This window comes from Scyliorhinus canicula, chromosome 8, assembly GCF_902713615.1.
Source record: "Scyliorhinus canicula chromosome 8, sScyCan1.1, whole genome shotgun sequence".
NCBI lineage: Eukaryota > Metazoa > Chordata > Chondrichthyes > Carcharhiniformes > Scyliorhinidae > Scyliorhinus > Scyliorhinus canicula.
Genome location: NC_052153.1, coordinates 2,776,750 through 2,789,638, shown reverse-complemented (window position 1 = coordinate 2,789,638; position 12,889 = coordinate 2,776,750). Strand labels below are relative to the sequence as shown.

The 12,889-nt window shown below is 50.9% G+C and overlaps 1 protein-coding gene across 2 annotated transcripts in view; it reads left to right on the top strand.

Annotated features, from left to right (window-relative positions):
- Positions 1–279: 279 nt before the first annotated feature.
- Positions 280–12,889, top strand: part of LOC119970052 (coiled-coil domain-containing protein 171-like) — a 282,328-nt gene continuing 269,718 nt past the window's right edge. The window contains exons 1-3 of one of the 2 annotated variants that reach the window (XM_038804011.1): positions 280–384; positions 9,464–9,647; positions 10,660–10,804. In XM_038804011.1, coding sequence (XP_038659939.1) covers positions 9,493–9,647; positions 10,660–10,804 — 300 coding nt within the window. In that variant the 5' untranslated portion in view covers positions 280–384; positions 9,464–9,492. Of the gene's footprint in view, positions 385–7,748; positions 7,945–9,463; positions 9,648–10,659; positions 10,805–12,889 lie in introns of those variants that run through there. The other variant, XM_038804010.1, reaches the window with a different exon arrangement.

Below are 12,889 nucleotides of genomic sequence, written 5' to 3'. Positions count from 1 at the left end.
TCTCTCTCTGTCTGTCTCTGTCTTTCTCTCTCCCTCTCTCCGTGTTTCTCTCTCTCTCTCTCCCTCCCTTCCCGCCCTCCCAGCTCTGTGAGCCGCTCTCTCGGTGACAGTTGGTGCTGCTCTCTGTGCACGCGCCTGCCGTTCCCTGGCAACCGGCCCAGCCCCGCCCTCGAGCACCACGCGGGCGTTGACAGGACGACGTCATCAACCGCTTTCCACCAACCAAGTGAGGCCGGCCGGCCGTCCCCGTGACCGGAAGTGTGCGAGTGCGGGGCGGAAGTGGGATTCAGGTTGGCGGTTGGGGTTTAAACTGACGCTGCGCCCCGCTCGCGGCGCTGGGGGAGCGCGCGGGACATTTAAACAGCGGCTGGAGGCGCGGAGCAGGTGGGAGCCCGGGGCCGGCACCGGGGGTGGGAAACCGGGGGCGCTGGCAGCCGGGGTGCGGTATCTCTGGGTTAATGGGGTTCTGAGCCGGGCGGCGGGCTGCCTGTGATGTTTCTGATCAATGATCGCCCTGGCTGTTGATATTGGGGATTTGATGATGGGAATGTCATTATGCTTTATGATATAAAACGTGCGATAATTTTTGTCTTCATACAATATCCAATATCTACAGCCCTTTGATTAATAGTTCATTTGCAATAAATGTGTGTATATTACATAAAATATCATTCCTAGAATCCCTACAGTGCAGAAGGAGGCCATTCAGCCCATCGAGTCCGCACTGACCCTTTGAAAGTATACCCCACCCAGGCCCCACTCCCCCCGACCCTCCCCGCAGCCCGACCCACCCTGCACAGCTTTGGACACCACTGGGGAAATTTAGCATGGCCATTCGCTTAACCTGCACGTCTTTAGACTGTGGGAGGCACCCGGAGGAAACCCACGCAGACACGGCGGAGAACGTGCAGACTCCGCGCAGACCGGGCCGGAATTGAACCCGGGTTGCTGCCGAATGTGGAGCATCTGTGCTAACCACTATGCCACCCCAACTTACCTAAGATGGCCATTTACTGGTACTTGAGTAACATGGATGTTACTGGTGACTTACAAGCCCATTAATCTCCACTTGAGGTGTTGTGCATGACGCTAGATACTTTTGACCTACTTTTGACCACTTTTGACCTCGATATGGGAGGAAGGTCATTGACAAAGCATCTGAAGATGATTGGGCCAAGGACTCTGACCTGAGGAACCTCTACAGCAAAGACATGAGCCTGATGTGATTGACTTTCAACAATCACTTTTTTTTTGTGTTAGGTGTGATTCTAGTCAGCTGAGAGTTTTCCCCCTCATTGCCATGGACTTCAATTTTACCAGGACGTTCTGATTCTATGCTCTTGAGCAGTACTCTCATCTCATCTCTGGATCAGCTCTTTTTTTCCACATTAGAATTCCTATAGTGCAGAAGGAAGCCATTGGCCCATCGAATCAGCACCGACCCTCTGAAAGAGCACCCTATCTAGGACCACCCGCATCCTCGTAAACCCACCTAACCTGCACATCCTTGGATACACTGTGGGGCAATTTATCATGGCCAATCCACCTAACTGCACGTTTTTGGACTGTGGGAGGAAATTGGAGCACCCGGACGAAAGCCCCTGCAGACCTGGGAGAAAATGCAAACTCCACAGAGACAGGCCAGAATTGACCCTGGGTCCCTTGTGCTGTGAGGTAGCAGTGCTAAACACTGTGCACCGTGCTGTCCCACGTTAACCCAAAGGCTGTAATGTGGTCAGGAACCGACTGCACATCACCGAATAGCTTAGTTACGAGCAGTGCTGCTTGGTAACAGTGTCAATGACATCTCCAACACTTTGTTGATGATTGTGAGTAGACTGGCATGCTAATTGGCCAGATTGAATTTGTTGTGCTTTTTTTCCACATTGTCAGTTAGATGCAGTGTGTAGCTGCACTTGATCAACTTGGCTAGAGATGCAATTAGTTCTAGGGCACAGGTCATCAACCCGGCAGCCAGGATGTTGTTGGAGCTCATCACCTTTGCTGTATCCAGTGAGCTCAGTTATTTTTTTCATAGCATGTTGAGTGAGTTGAATTGTCTGCAGACCTGCTTCTCTGATGTTGGGACCTCAGGAAGAGACTAAGATGGCTCATCCATCAGCATTCATGGTTGAAGATGTATGTAAACAGTTCAGCTTTGTCTTCTGTACTCACCACATGCTGGGCTCCTCTCCATAATTTCAGATTAGGATATTTGTGGAGCCTCCTCCTTTGGTTAGTTTAAAAAAAAAAAATAATTTTTATTGAAAAATTTTGATTTTATACAACATTGACGCACCTTAGTAAAATACCGAAAATAACAATAATATTAACAATCATATACATTCGCCCCATCCCCATGAACAACCCAGCATTTTAACAACAACGCAAATTAACACACTATAAAGTTACAGAATAAACACTACAATAATGCCCCCCCCCCCCCCCCCCCCCCCGGTTGCTGCTGCTATTGACCAAGTTACCTATCTCTGAGCCAGGAAGTCCAGAAAAGGCTGCCATCGTTTATAGAACCCTTGTATTGATCCTCTCAGGGCAAATTTGACCTTTTCCAATTTTATAAAGCCCGCCATGTCACTGATCCAGGTCTCCACGCTTGGGGGCCTTGCATCCTTCCATTGTAACAGAATCCTTCAACGGGCTACTAGGGACGCAAAGGCCAGGACACCGGCCTCTTTCGCCTCCTGCACTCCCGGCTCTACCGCAACTCTAAAAATCGCAAGTCCCCACCCTGGTTTGACCCTGGATCAAACCACCCTCGACACCGTCCCCGCCACCAACTTCCAGAATTCTTCCAGTGCTGGGCATGCCCAGAACATATGGGCGTGGTTCGCAGGACTCCCCGAACATCTGGTGCACATGTCCTCGCCCCCGAAGAACCTACTCATCCTAGTCCCGGACATGTGGGCCTGGTGCAGCACCTTAAATTGGATGAGACTAAGCCTCGCACATGAGGAGGAAGAGTTGACTCTCTCCAAGGCCTTCGCCCAAGTCCTGTCCTCTATCTGCTCCCCGAGTTCCTCCTCCCATTTAGCCTTCAGCTCCTCCACTGACGACTCCTCCACCTCCTGCATTACCTTATAGATGTCAGACACCTTCCCCTCTCCTACCCACACCCCCGAAAGCACTCTGTCCATCGTCCCCTGCGAGGGCAGCAAAGGGAATCCCTCTACCTGTCGCCTAGCAAACGCCTTTACCTGCAGGTATCTGAACATGTTCCCTTGGGGAAGGCCAAATTTATCTTCCAGTTCCCCAGGCCCGCAAACCTCCCGCCAATAAACAGGTCCCTCAATTTGCTGATGCCCGCCCTTTGCCACCCCCTGAATCCCCCATCCGTGTTCCCCGGGATGAACCGATGGTTGCCACCCAGTGGAGCCTCCATCGAGCCCCCTGTTTCCCCCCGATGCCATCTCCACTGTCCCCAGATTCTTAGGGTCGCCGCCACCACCGGGCTCGTGGTAAACCTATTAGGGGAGAGCGGCAACGGTGCCGTTACCATGGCACCCAGGCTCGTACCTCTACATGACGCCATCTCCATTCTTTTCCACGCCGCCCCTCCCCCCTCCATCACCCATTTACGCACCATTGACTCTGGTTAGTTTTTTAAAATTGTCATCCACCATTCATACAGGATGTGGCAGGACTGCAGAGCGTTGACCAGATCTGTATGTTGGTTGTTTAACTCTGTCTATAGCATGCTGTTTCTGTTGTTGAGCATGCATGTTGTACCTTCGCCAGGTTGGCATCTCATTTTGCAATGTTCCTGATGGTGTTCCTGTCAGGCTCTTCTCTAATCCTCTTTGAACCAAAAGATGGTGAGGCAGGCTTGTGGAGTTGAATGGCCTATTCCTCCTTGGTAGTATGTTTTATATGCAACTAGGTTTAATTCTCTGACTTTGATATCAAGGCATGGTGGCACAGTGGTTAGCACTGTTGCCTCACAGCACCAGGGTCCCAGGTTCAATTCCAATCTCGGGTGACTGTGTGGTTTGAACTTTCTCTCAGTGCCTGCATGGGTTTCCTCCCGGTGCTCCAGTTTCCGCCCACTGTCCAAAGGTGTGCAGGTTAGTTGGATTGGCCATGATAACATTTTCCCCTTTGGGTAGCATTGCAGGAATAGATTTGGGTAGGGTGGTCTTTCTAAGGGGTGGCGCAGACTCGATGGGTCAAATGGCCTCCTGCACTGTTGGGATTCTATGATTCTACAGTGCTGGATATGGCAGGACTTGAAGTTACAGATTGTGGTTAAATACAATTCTGATGATGTTGATGGCCCACAGTGCCTTAAGTATATTGAGTTTTGAGCAGCTCAATCTGTTCTGAATTTTCCCATTTATCTTGGTGGTAGTGACTCAGCACAATGGAGGGTAACTTCAGTGTAAAGAAGGGACTTTGTCTCCATGAGGACTGTACTGTAATCACTCTTACCGATACTGCCATAAACAGGTAAATTGGTGAGGATGGGGTCAAGAAGATATTTCCCCTCATTGGAGTTCTCATCACAGATATGTCAGCTGATTTCTTCACCAACCTTGACCAGCTCAGTTAGTAATGGTGCTAACTGGGCGGTCTTGGTGATGGACATTGAAGTCTTCCATCCAGAATTTATTTACCCTCTAATGTCTAGTTTTTTGATTCCTATGTTTTAGGTGTATAACTTTTAGTTTGATTAAAGGATAAATAAACATTATTGTTTGTGAGGCTGGCATACCAAACAAAAGTAATGTCCTGTGTTTATTTTATAAGGTCAGCGTTGGAAGTGTTTGATGAATGTAGGTATTTCAGATGTATTGTATTTGATGCAGTAAGGGTTAAAGGCCTGGAATAGTATGTGACTGCTGCAGTAGTGTTTTTTAAACTCCTGGTTTGCAAGACAGACAGGCTTTGTGGCTACAAGAGGTGTAATTAAAGTATCATAAAAGTAAACACAAATTGAATTTTGTTGATAGAAAGAAGGTTCCCTGGGGAATAGGTCATCAGGGACCTTGTGTTTAGATTTAGATGATAATCAATGGGACTGAAGCAATCAGGTGAAGTTTTTAAAATTCCGTTTTGATCTGACTGTGAATAGACTCGCAGTTTCTCTCAAAACAGCTAATTAAAAAATGTTTTGCCTGTGGACAGAACAGCAGTTTCTGTAAAGGCTGGTAGGTTAAGCAGTAGTTTGACACGGGCAGTAATCTGTTAGCTGGTTCCCGAGGAGATCTCTTTGTCAAAGTCAAGTAGGGGCTTTTCACAGTAACTTCGTTTAAAGCCTACTTGCGACAATAAGCGATTTTCATTTCATTTCAAGTTGTTTATTCAAGACGTCTCATTACAGGAAGTACCCCTGCTTTGGCTAACTATATTTAAAAGTGGATTTTGACCTGTGGTGGGATTTGCTTGACTGGAGATAAAAGATAGCAGTTCATTGTCATTGTTAAGCATTGTTTAACTGGTAATTGTAAGCTATTTTCTTTGATAAAGTGAGGAATACTGTGTTAGGAATAAAGTCTGCTTTAATATATCATATCCTTATTTTGGCATGGATTCACTCCGGGAGCGCTGCGCAGAGAGAGAGAGGGGGTTGTCTGCTGTCTGTGCCAAGGGGGGGGGGGGGGGCTGTCTGCTGTCTGTGCCGAGAGGGGGGGGTCTGTCTGCTGTCTGTGCCGAGGGGGGCTGTCTGCTGTCTGTGCCGAGAGGTGGGGCTGGCTGCTGTCTGTGCAGAGTGAGAAGGGGGGCTGTGTGCAGAGAGAGAGAGGGGGGCTGTCTGTGCAGGGAGGGAGTTGTCTGTGCAGAGGGAAGGGGGGGGGGGGGCTGTCTGTGCAGAGAGAGAGGGGGGGAGCTGTCTGTGCAGAGGGAGGGAGGATGCCTATGCAGAGGGAGGGGAGGATGCCTATGCAGAGGGAGGGGGGGATGCCTGTGCAGAGGGAGGGGGTGGGGATGCCTGTGCAGAGGGAGGGGGTGGGATGCCTGTGCAGAGGGAGGGGGGGGGGATGCCTGTGCAGAGGGAGGGGGGGGGGATGCCTGTGCAGAGGGAGGGGGGGGGGATGCCTGTGCAGAGGGAGGGGGGGGGGATGCCTGTGCAGAGGGAGGGGGGGGGGGATGCCTGTGCAGAGGGAGGGGGGGGGGGATGCCTGTGCAGAGGGAGGGGAGGGGGGATGCCTGTGCAGAGGGAGGGGGGGGGGGATGCCTGTGCAGAGGGAGGGGGGGGGGATGCCTGTGCAGAGGGAGGGGGGGGGATATCTGTGCAGAGGGAGGGGGGCTGTCTGTGCAGAGGGAGGGGGCGCTGTCTGTGCAGAGGGAGGGGGGGGCTGTCTGTGCAGAGGGAGGGGGGCTGTCTGTGCAGAGGGAGGGGGGGGCTGTCTGTGCAGAGGGGGGGGGCTGTCTGTGCAGTGGGAGGGGGGGACTGTCTGTGCAGAGAGAGGGGGGCTGTCTGTGCAGAGGGAGGGGGGGCTGTCTGTGCAGAGGGAGGGGGGGCTGTCTGTGCAGAGGGAGGGGGGGGGGGGGCTGTCTGTGCAGAGGGAGGGGGGGGGGCTGCCTGTGCAGAGGGATGGGGGATGTCTGTGCAGAGGGAGGGGGGGCTGCCTGTGCAGAGGGAAGGGGGCTGTCTGTGCAGAGGGAGGGGGGATGTCTGTGCAGAGGGAGGGGGGCTGTCTGTGCAGAGGGATGGGGGATGTCTGTGCAGAGGGAGGGGGGGGATGTCTGTGCAGAGGGAGGGGGGGGGATGTCTGTGCAGAGGGAGGGGGGGGATGTCTGTGCAGAGGGAGGGGGGGGGATGTCTGTGCAGAGGGAGGGGGGGGATGTCTGTGCAGAGGGAGGGGGGGGGCTGTCTGTGCAGAGGGAGGGGGGGGCTGTCTGTGCAGAGGGAGGGGGGGCTGTCTGTGCAGAGGGAGGGGGGGGGGTGTCTGTGCAGAGGGGGGGGGGGGGATGTCTGTGCAGAGGGAGGGGGGGGATGTCTGTGCAGAGGTAGGGATTTCTTGTGCGAGGGGGGATTTCTGTGCAGAGGGAGGAGGGGATTTTTGTGCAGAGGGAGGGGGGGCTGTCTGTGCAGAGGGAGGGGGCTGTCTGTGCAGAGGGAGGGGGGCTGTCTGTGCAGAGGGAGGGAGGGGGGCTGTCTGTGCAGAGGGAGGGAGGGGGGCTGTCTGTGCAGAGGGAGGGAGGGGGGCTGTCTGTGCAGAGGGAGGGAGGGGGGCTGTCTGTGCAGAGGGAGGGAGGGGGGCTGTCTGTGCAGAGGGAGGAGGGGGGCTGTCTGTGCGAGGGAGGGAGGGGGGCTGTCTGTGCAGAGGGGAGGGGGAGGGAGGGAGGGGGGGCTGTCTGTGCAGAGGGAGGGAGGGGGGCTGTCTGTGCAGAGGGAGGGAGGGGGGCTGTCTGTGCAGAGGGAGGGAGGGAGGGGGGCTGTCTGTGCAGAGGGAGGGGGGGGGCTGCCTGTGCAGAGGGAGGGGGGGGGCTGTCTGTGCAGAGGGAGGGGGGGGCTGTCTGTGCAGAGGGAGGGGGGGGCTGTCTGTGCAGAGGGAGGGGGGGGGGGCTGTCTGTGCAGAGGGAGGGGGGGCTGTCTGTGCAGAGGGAGGGGGGGCTGTCTGTGCAGAGGGAGGGGGGGGGCTGTCTGTGCAGAGGGAGGGGGGGGGGCTGTCTGTGCAGAGGGAGGGGGGGCTGTCTGTGCAGAGGGAGGGGGGCTGTCTGTGCAGACGCTGTGTGTTCACAATGCTCAGTGTCAAACGCAACAGTTTGGCCGCTGGCCTGACCCAGCTCCCCCCCGCTTTACAATAACACAATCAGCAGATTTGTAGTTTTATGTCTGAATTAATTTACCCGGTGACACGATTTCTTTCTGGATCCCGCATCCGGAGAGCCTGATGCCCCTGGTTACAAACACCACGTATTCCGTGTTCTCCAACACGAAGTGGTCTCAAGGCCGGAGCCAATTCATTGGGCGGGAAGTGAGCAGTAAGTGTTGTTATATTGGGTTCCTCACTCACCCCCTCTTCCCTCAGTAACATTACAGTGATAGGGAGGCACGGAGTGTGTTCCTCACTCACCCTCTCCTCCCCCAGTAACCTCAGCGATAGGGAGGCACGGAGTGTGTTCCTCACTCACCCTCTCCTCACTCAGTAACATCACAGTGATAGGGAGGCACGGAGTGTGTTCCTCACTCACCCTCTCCTCACTCAGTAACATCACAGTGATAGGGAGGCACTGAGTGTGTTCCTCACCCTCTCCTCCCCCAGTAACCTCAGCGATAGGGAGGCACGGAGTGTGTTCCTCACTCACCCTCTCCTCACTCAGTAACATCACAGTGATAGGGAGGCACGGAGTGTGTTCCTCACTCACCCTCTCCTCACTCAGTAACATCACAGTGATAGGGAGGCACTGAGTGTGTTCCTCACTCACCCTCTCCTCCCTCAGTAACATCACAGTGATAGGGAGGCACGGAGTGCGTTCCTCACCCTCTCCTCCCTCAGTAACATCACAGTGATAGGCAGGCACTGAGTGTGTTCCTCACTCACCCTCTCCTCCCTCAGTAACATCACAGTGATAGGGAGGTACGGAGTGTGTTCCTCACTCACCCTCTCCTCCCTCAATAACATCACAGTGATAGGGAGGCACGGAGTGTGTTCCTCACTCACCCTCTCACTCAGTAACAACATCACAGTGATAGGGAGGCACGGAGTGTGTTCCTCACTCACCCTCTCCTCACTCAGTAACAACATCACAGTGATAGGGAGGCACGGAGTGTGTTCCTCACTCACCCTCTCCTCCCTCAATAACATCACAGTGATAGGGAGGCACTGAGTGTGTTCCTCACTCACCCTCTCCTCACCCAATAACATCACAGTGAGAGGGAGGCACGGAGTGTGTTCCTCACTCACCCTCTCCTCCCTCAGTAACATCACAGTGATAGGGAGGCACTGAGTGTGTTCCTCACCCTCTCTTCCCCCAGTAACATCACAGCGATAGGGAGGCACGGAGTGCGTTCTTCACCCCCTCCTCCCTCAGTAACATCACAGTGATAAGGAGGCACGGAGTGTGTTCCTCGCTCACCCTCTCCTCCCTCAGTAACATCACAGTGATAGGGAGGCACTGAGTGCGTAAGAGAATTTAAGGTTGTCACTCACTTTTCTACGAGTTTTAGACTACAAGGCATTTTCCTGGAGCCATGATTTTCCCTGATGTGGAGATGCTGGCGTTGGACTGGGGTGAGCACAGTAAATAGTCTTACAACACCAGGTTAAAGTTCAATAGGTTTGTTTCAGACTAGCTTTCGGAGCACTGCTCCTTCCTCAGGTGAAGTAGTCATCTGAGGAAGGAGCAGTGCTCCAAAAGCTAGTGATTTGAAACAAACCTGTTGGACTTTAACCTGGTGTTGTAAGACTTCTTACTCTGATTTTCCCCACATTGTTGAATAACCTGTCAATATTTCGTGGTTTAATTGTAAAACCCTTTTAAAATTTCTATTTACTTCAAGGTTTCAAAACATGTAGGGGCAACGGAATTATGTCTGCTTTAGATTTGCAAGCCCCTCTGCAACGGGAAGGGTCGGGTAACCGCTCCCAGATTGTTCAGCTGCGAACCAGAACGGATCCAAGGGACCTCATCCCAAGGCTGTCTTCCCAGGAAATTCCAACTTCTACTGCTAATGAAATTTGGAGGTAAGGTAGCTGTACTAATTCATGGAAATGGATAATGCTGCTCAATGAATCATTTGTACATGGGAAATAATTTGGCATAGTTCTGTACTTTCAGTAATGTTTTTGTTTCCTTGACTGGAAAATACTCCAGGAATGAAAATGCCCTTTCAGTCATGATTGTGGTGGTTTTGAATTTAAGTCTTCAGGGCTCAAGAGGTTCAAACAAAGCGCTTTATTAGGAGATGCTAACACTACATCTATAGTGTTACATGAGCGTCCAGGCTTTGAGAAAGAGTCATCCAGACTCGAAACGTTAGCTCCCGACTCTCTCCACAGATGCTGTCAGGTCTGCTGAGGTGGTCCAGTATTTTCTGTTTTTGCCCGTGCAAGTGGTGACATTGTGTGATTGATCTCTTGCAGTGCCCCTGTTCCACTGCAAGGCTGCTAATGAGGAAACACTAGATATACCACAAAGGCACATTTTGGTCCCCCTTAAAAGTAAAGGTCTGTGACACATTAAACAGTATAACATTAACAATCAGCAACAACTGTCAATGCGTCAGATGCTTTGGAGGCCGTCGTTCTGTGTGGTTGTTGCCGAACTTCAGGCATCTGTTAAAGAGCATACTAAAAAGTGCTTGTTGCAACCTCAGGTGCCTGGCTTGCTTTGACGCGTGCCGTCTATGGTCATCTGAACCGGAGCTGACCTTGTCTTCTGAGGTTGACTCGGTGGTTCTCAACTGAGGTACTGCTTTCCCCAACTGGTTTGATTAGTGTCAGGTTCTTGGGCAGGTCAGGACGTCTTGTGGCAGCTAAATTTGGACTCTGCCTCCTCCATATTATGTAGAGATGCCGGCGTTGAACACAGTGAGCACAGTAAGACGTCTTACAACACCAGGTTAAAGTCCAACAGGTTTGTTTCGAATCACTAGCTTTCGGAGCGCAGCTCCTTCATCATCAGGAAGTATTTTCAAATGTCCTAAGGTCATGAAATATGCTATATCAATGTATTAAATAAAAAATCTTTACTTAGATTGCAAAGTACCATTAATCAGCTCCAGAATCAAATGAAACAACTGCAACCAGGTGATGGTGACTGCAGCTTTACAGATCTCAGGTGGAAACTGAATAAATTGGAAAAAGAGAAATTGGAACTAAGCAGCAAATTTAATGAGGAGGTAAGCCTGCAGAATTATTCATCGGCATGCCTAGTTTGCATGAAATTAATGCCTCAATTGCACCATGCCGACGGTGGTGTATTCAGCAAAATTCTAATTTTATGGAATTGTTTTGCTGCATATTTCTCCATGTTGATCTCTCTAGTTATATTGGTATCTGGCTGGGTGTTCTCCTTTCTCATGGTATTGATTAACAATGATGTTTTGTATTTATACAGTATGTTTAACATGAAAAAATAAATTGAGACATTTTGGAAAAGGAAAGACGTGAGTTCTGAATCCTTGTGGGATGAGGTTGTCCCCTTGTGGGATGAGGTTGTCCCCTTGTGGGATGAGGTTGTCCCCTTGTGGGATGTGGTTGTCCCCTTGTGGGATGAGGTTGTCCCCTTGTGGGATGAGGTTGTCCCCTTGTGGGATGAGGTTGTCCCCTTGTGGGATGTGGTTGTCCCCTTGTGGGATGTGGTTGTCCCCTTGTGGGATGTGGTTGTCCCCTTGTGGGATGTGGTTGTCCCCTTGTGGGATGAGGATTAGAGTTAAGGACCAAATACATCTTGCTACAATTGTACAGTACTTTGGTGAGACCACACCTGGAACACCGTGCACAGTTTTGGTCTCCAGAATAAAGGAAGGATATACTTGCATTGGTGGTGGTACAGCGAAGGTTCACTAGATTGGTCCCTGGGATGAGGGGGTCGTTCTATGACTAGAGGTTGAATAAATTGGGCCTATATTCTCTGGAGTTTAGAAGAATGAGAGGTGATTTAATTGATTCTGCTGGGGCTCGATAGGGTGGGCAATGAGGTTGTTTTCCCAGGCTGTGGAACCGAGAACATGGGGGGGGGGGGGGGCAATAAGAGGCTGATCATTTAGGACTGAGATGAGGAGAAATGTCTTCACTCAAAGGGTTGAATCTTTGGCATTCTGTACCCGGAAGATTGTGGATGCTCTGTCATTGAATGTATTTAAGGCTGAGATAAACAGATTTTTGGCCTTTCCGAGAATGAAGGAACATTGTGGGGTGTGTGGGAAAGTGGAATTAATGCTAATGGTCAGTTATAATCGCATTGATTGACAGAGCAGGCTGGAGGAACCATACGGTGTACTCCTATTTCTTAGATGATAAGGTGAAGTTAAAGGTTGGGTTTGGGAAGTATGTTTATTAAGCTTTTACATTTTAAAGACTGCAACAAAATTACAAAATAATACATCGCCACAAACCAGGATCAAGAAACAAATGGTTCAGCATACATAGTACAGAGGGAGACAGGAGAAAAGCATCACAACTGTCGATTCAGGAGAAAAATATCACAACTATCGATTCAGTCATTAGACATAACTCTCTACCGATACAGCCCCACCAGAGACCGAGGGAGAAACCATGAAGCCATGAAAAACGTGGTAAAATGATGCGCATTCTTCCATACCGCATCAGCCCTCAATTACTACAAGAAATCAGGATAGATTTTCCAAGCCATGTCTGGGTGAACAGCAACGTACATCTTCCTCAACTCGAGCAATACCAAAGGCACCAACAACGCACCGCAACCTCTTCTCTTCGGAAACCAGACCCATCAGCACCCATGTAGGAGCCAAGCACTGATTCTTCTAACGCACTGTTACAAAAATAAAATAAATTGTGAAACCCCAGTTTTAAGGGGAGTTACATATATATCAACAACACAACTTAACCACAAACTTAGTGCAGTGCCATCACCATTTTACCACATTCCATGCTGTTATGCAGAGAGGACCAGTAGCAATATGCTCGGATAATGATCAAACCTTGGGGCTTCCCAAGAAAGGAAGATAAAGGAAAATGAAGGGAAAGCCAGACCTCCTGAAGACAACTTGGAGGGCGCCGTTAGATATTTTGAAGATTTCCAGCCAGATGAGCCTAATCTTCTGTAATCCGATTCTTCCCAACAGACTGGCCCTCTGTCCTTAAAGACAACCAAAGGCAGATTGGCCCCCTACCTTCTGTAGGCCACTGGGTATTGGCTGTTCTGGAATCTTCAAAAGTTCCCCAGTGGGGCTGTAGTACTCTTTAATCTTAAAGACTGCATTTCTGCATGAATATACTGGATG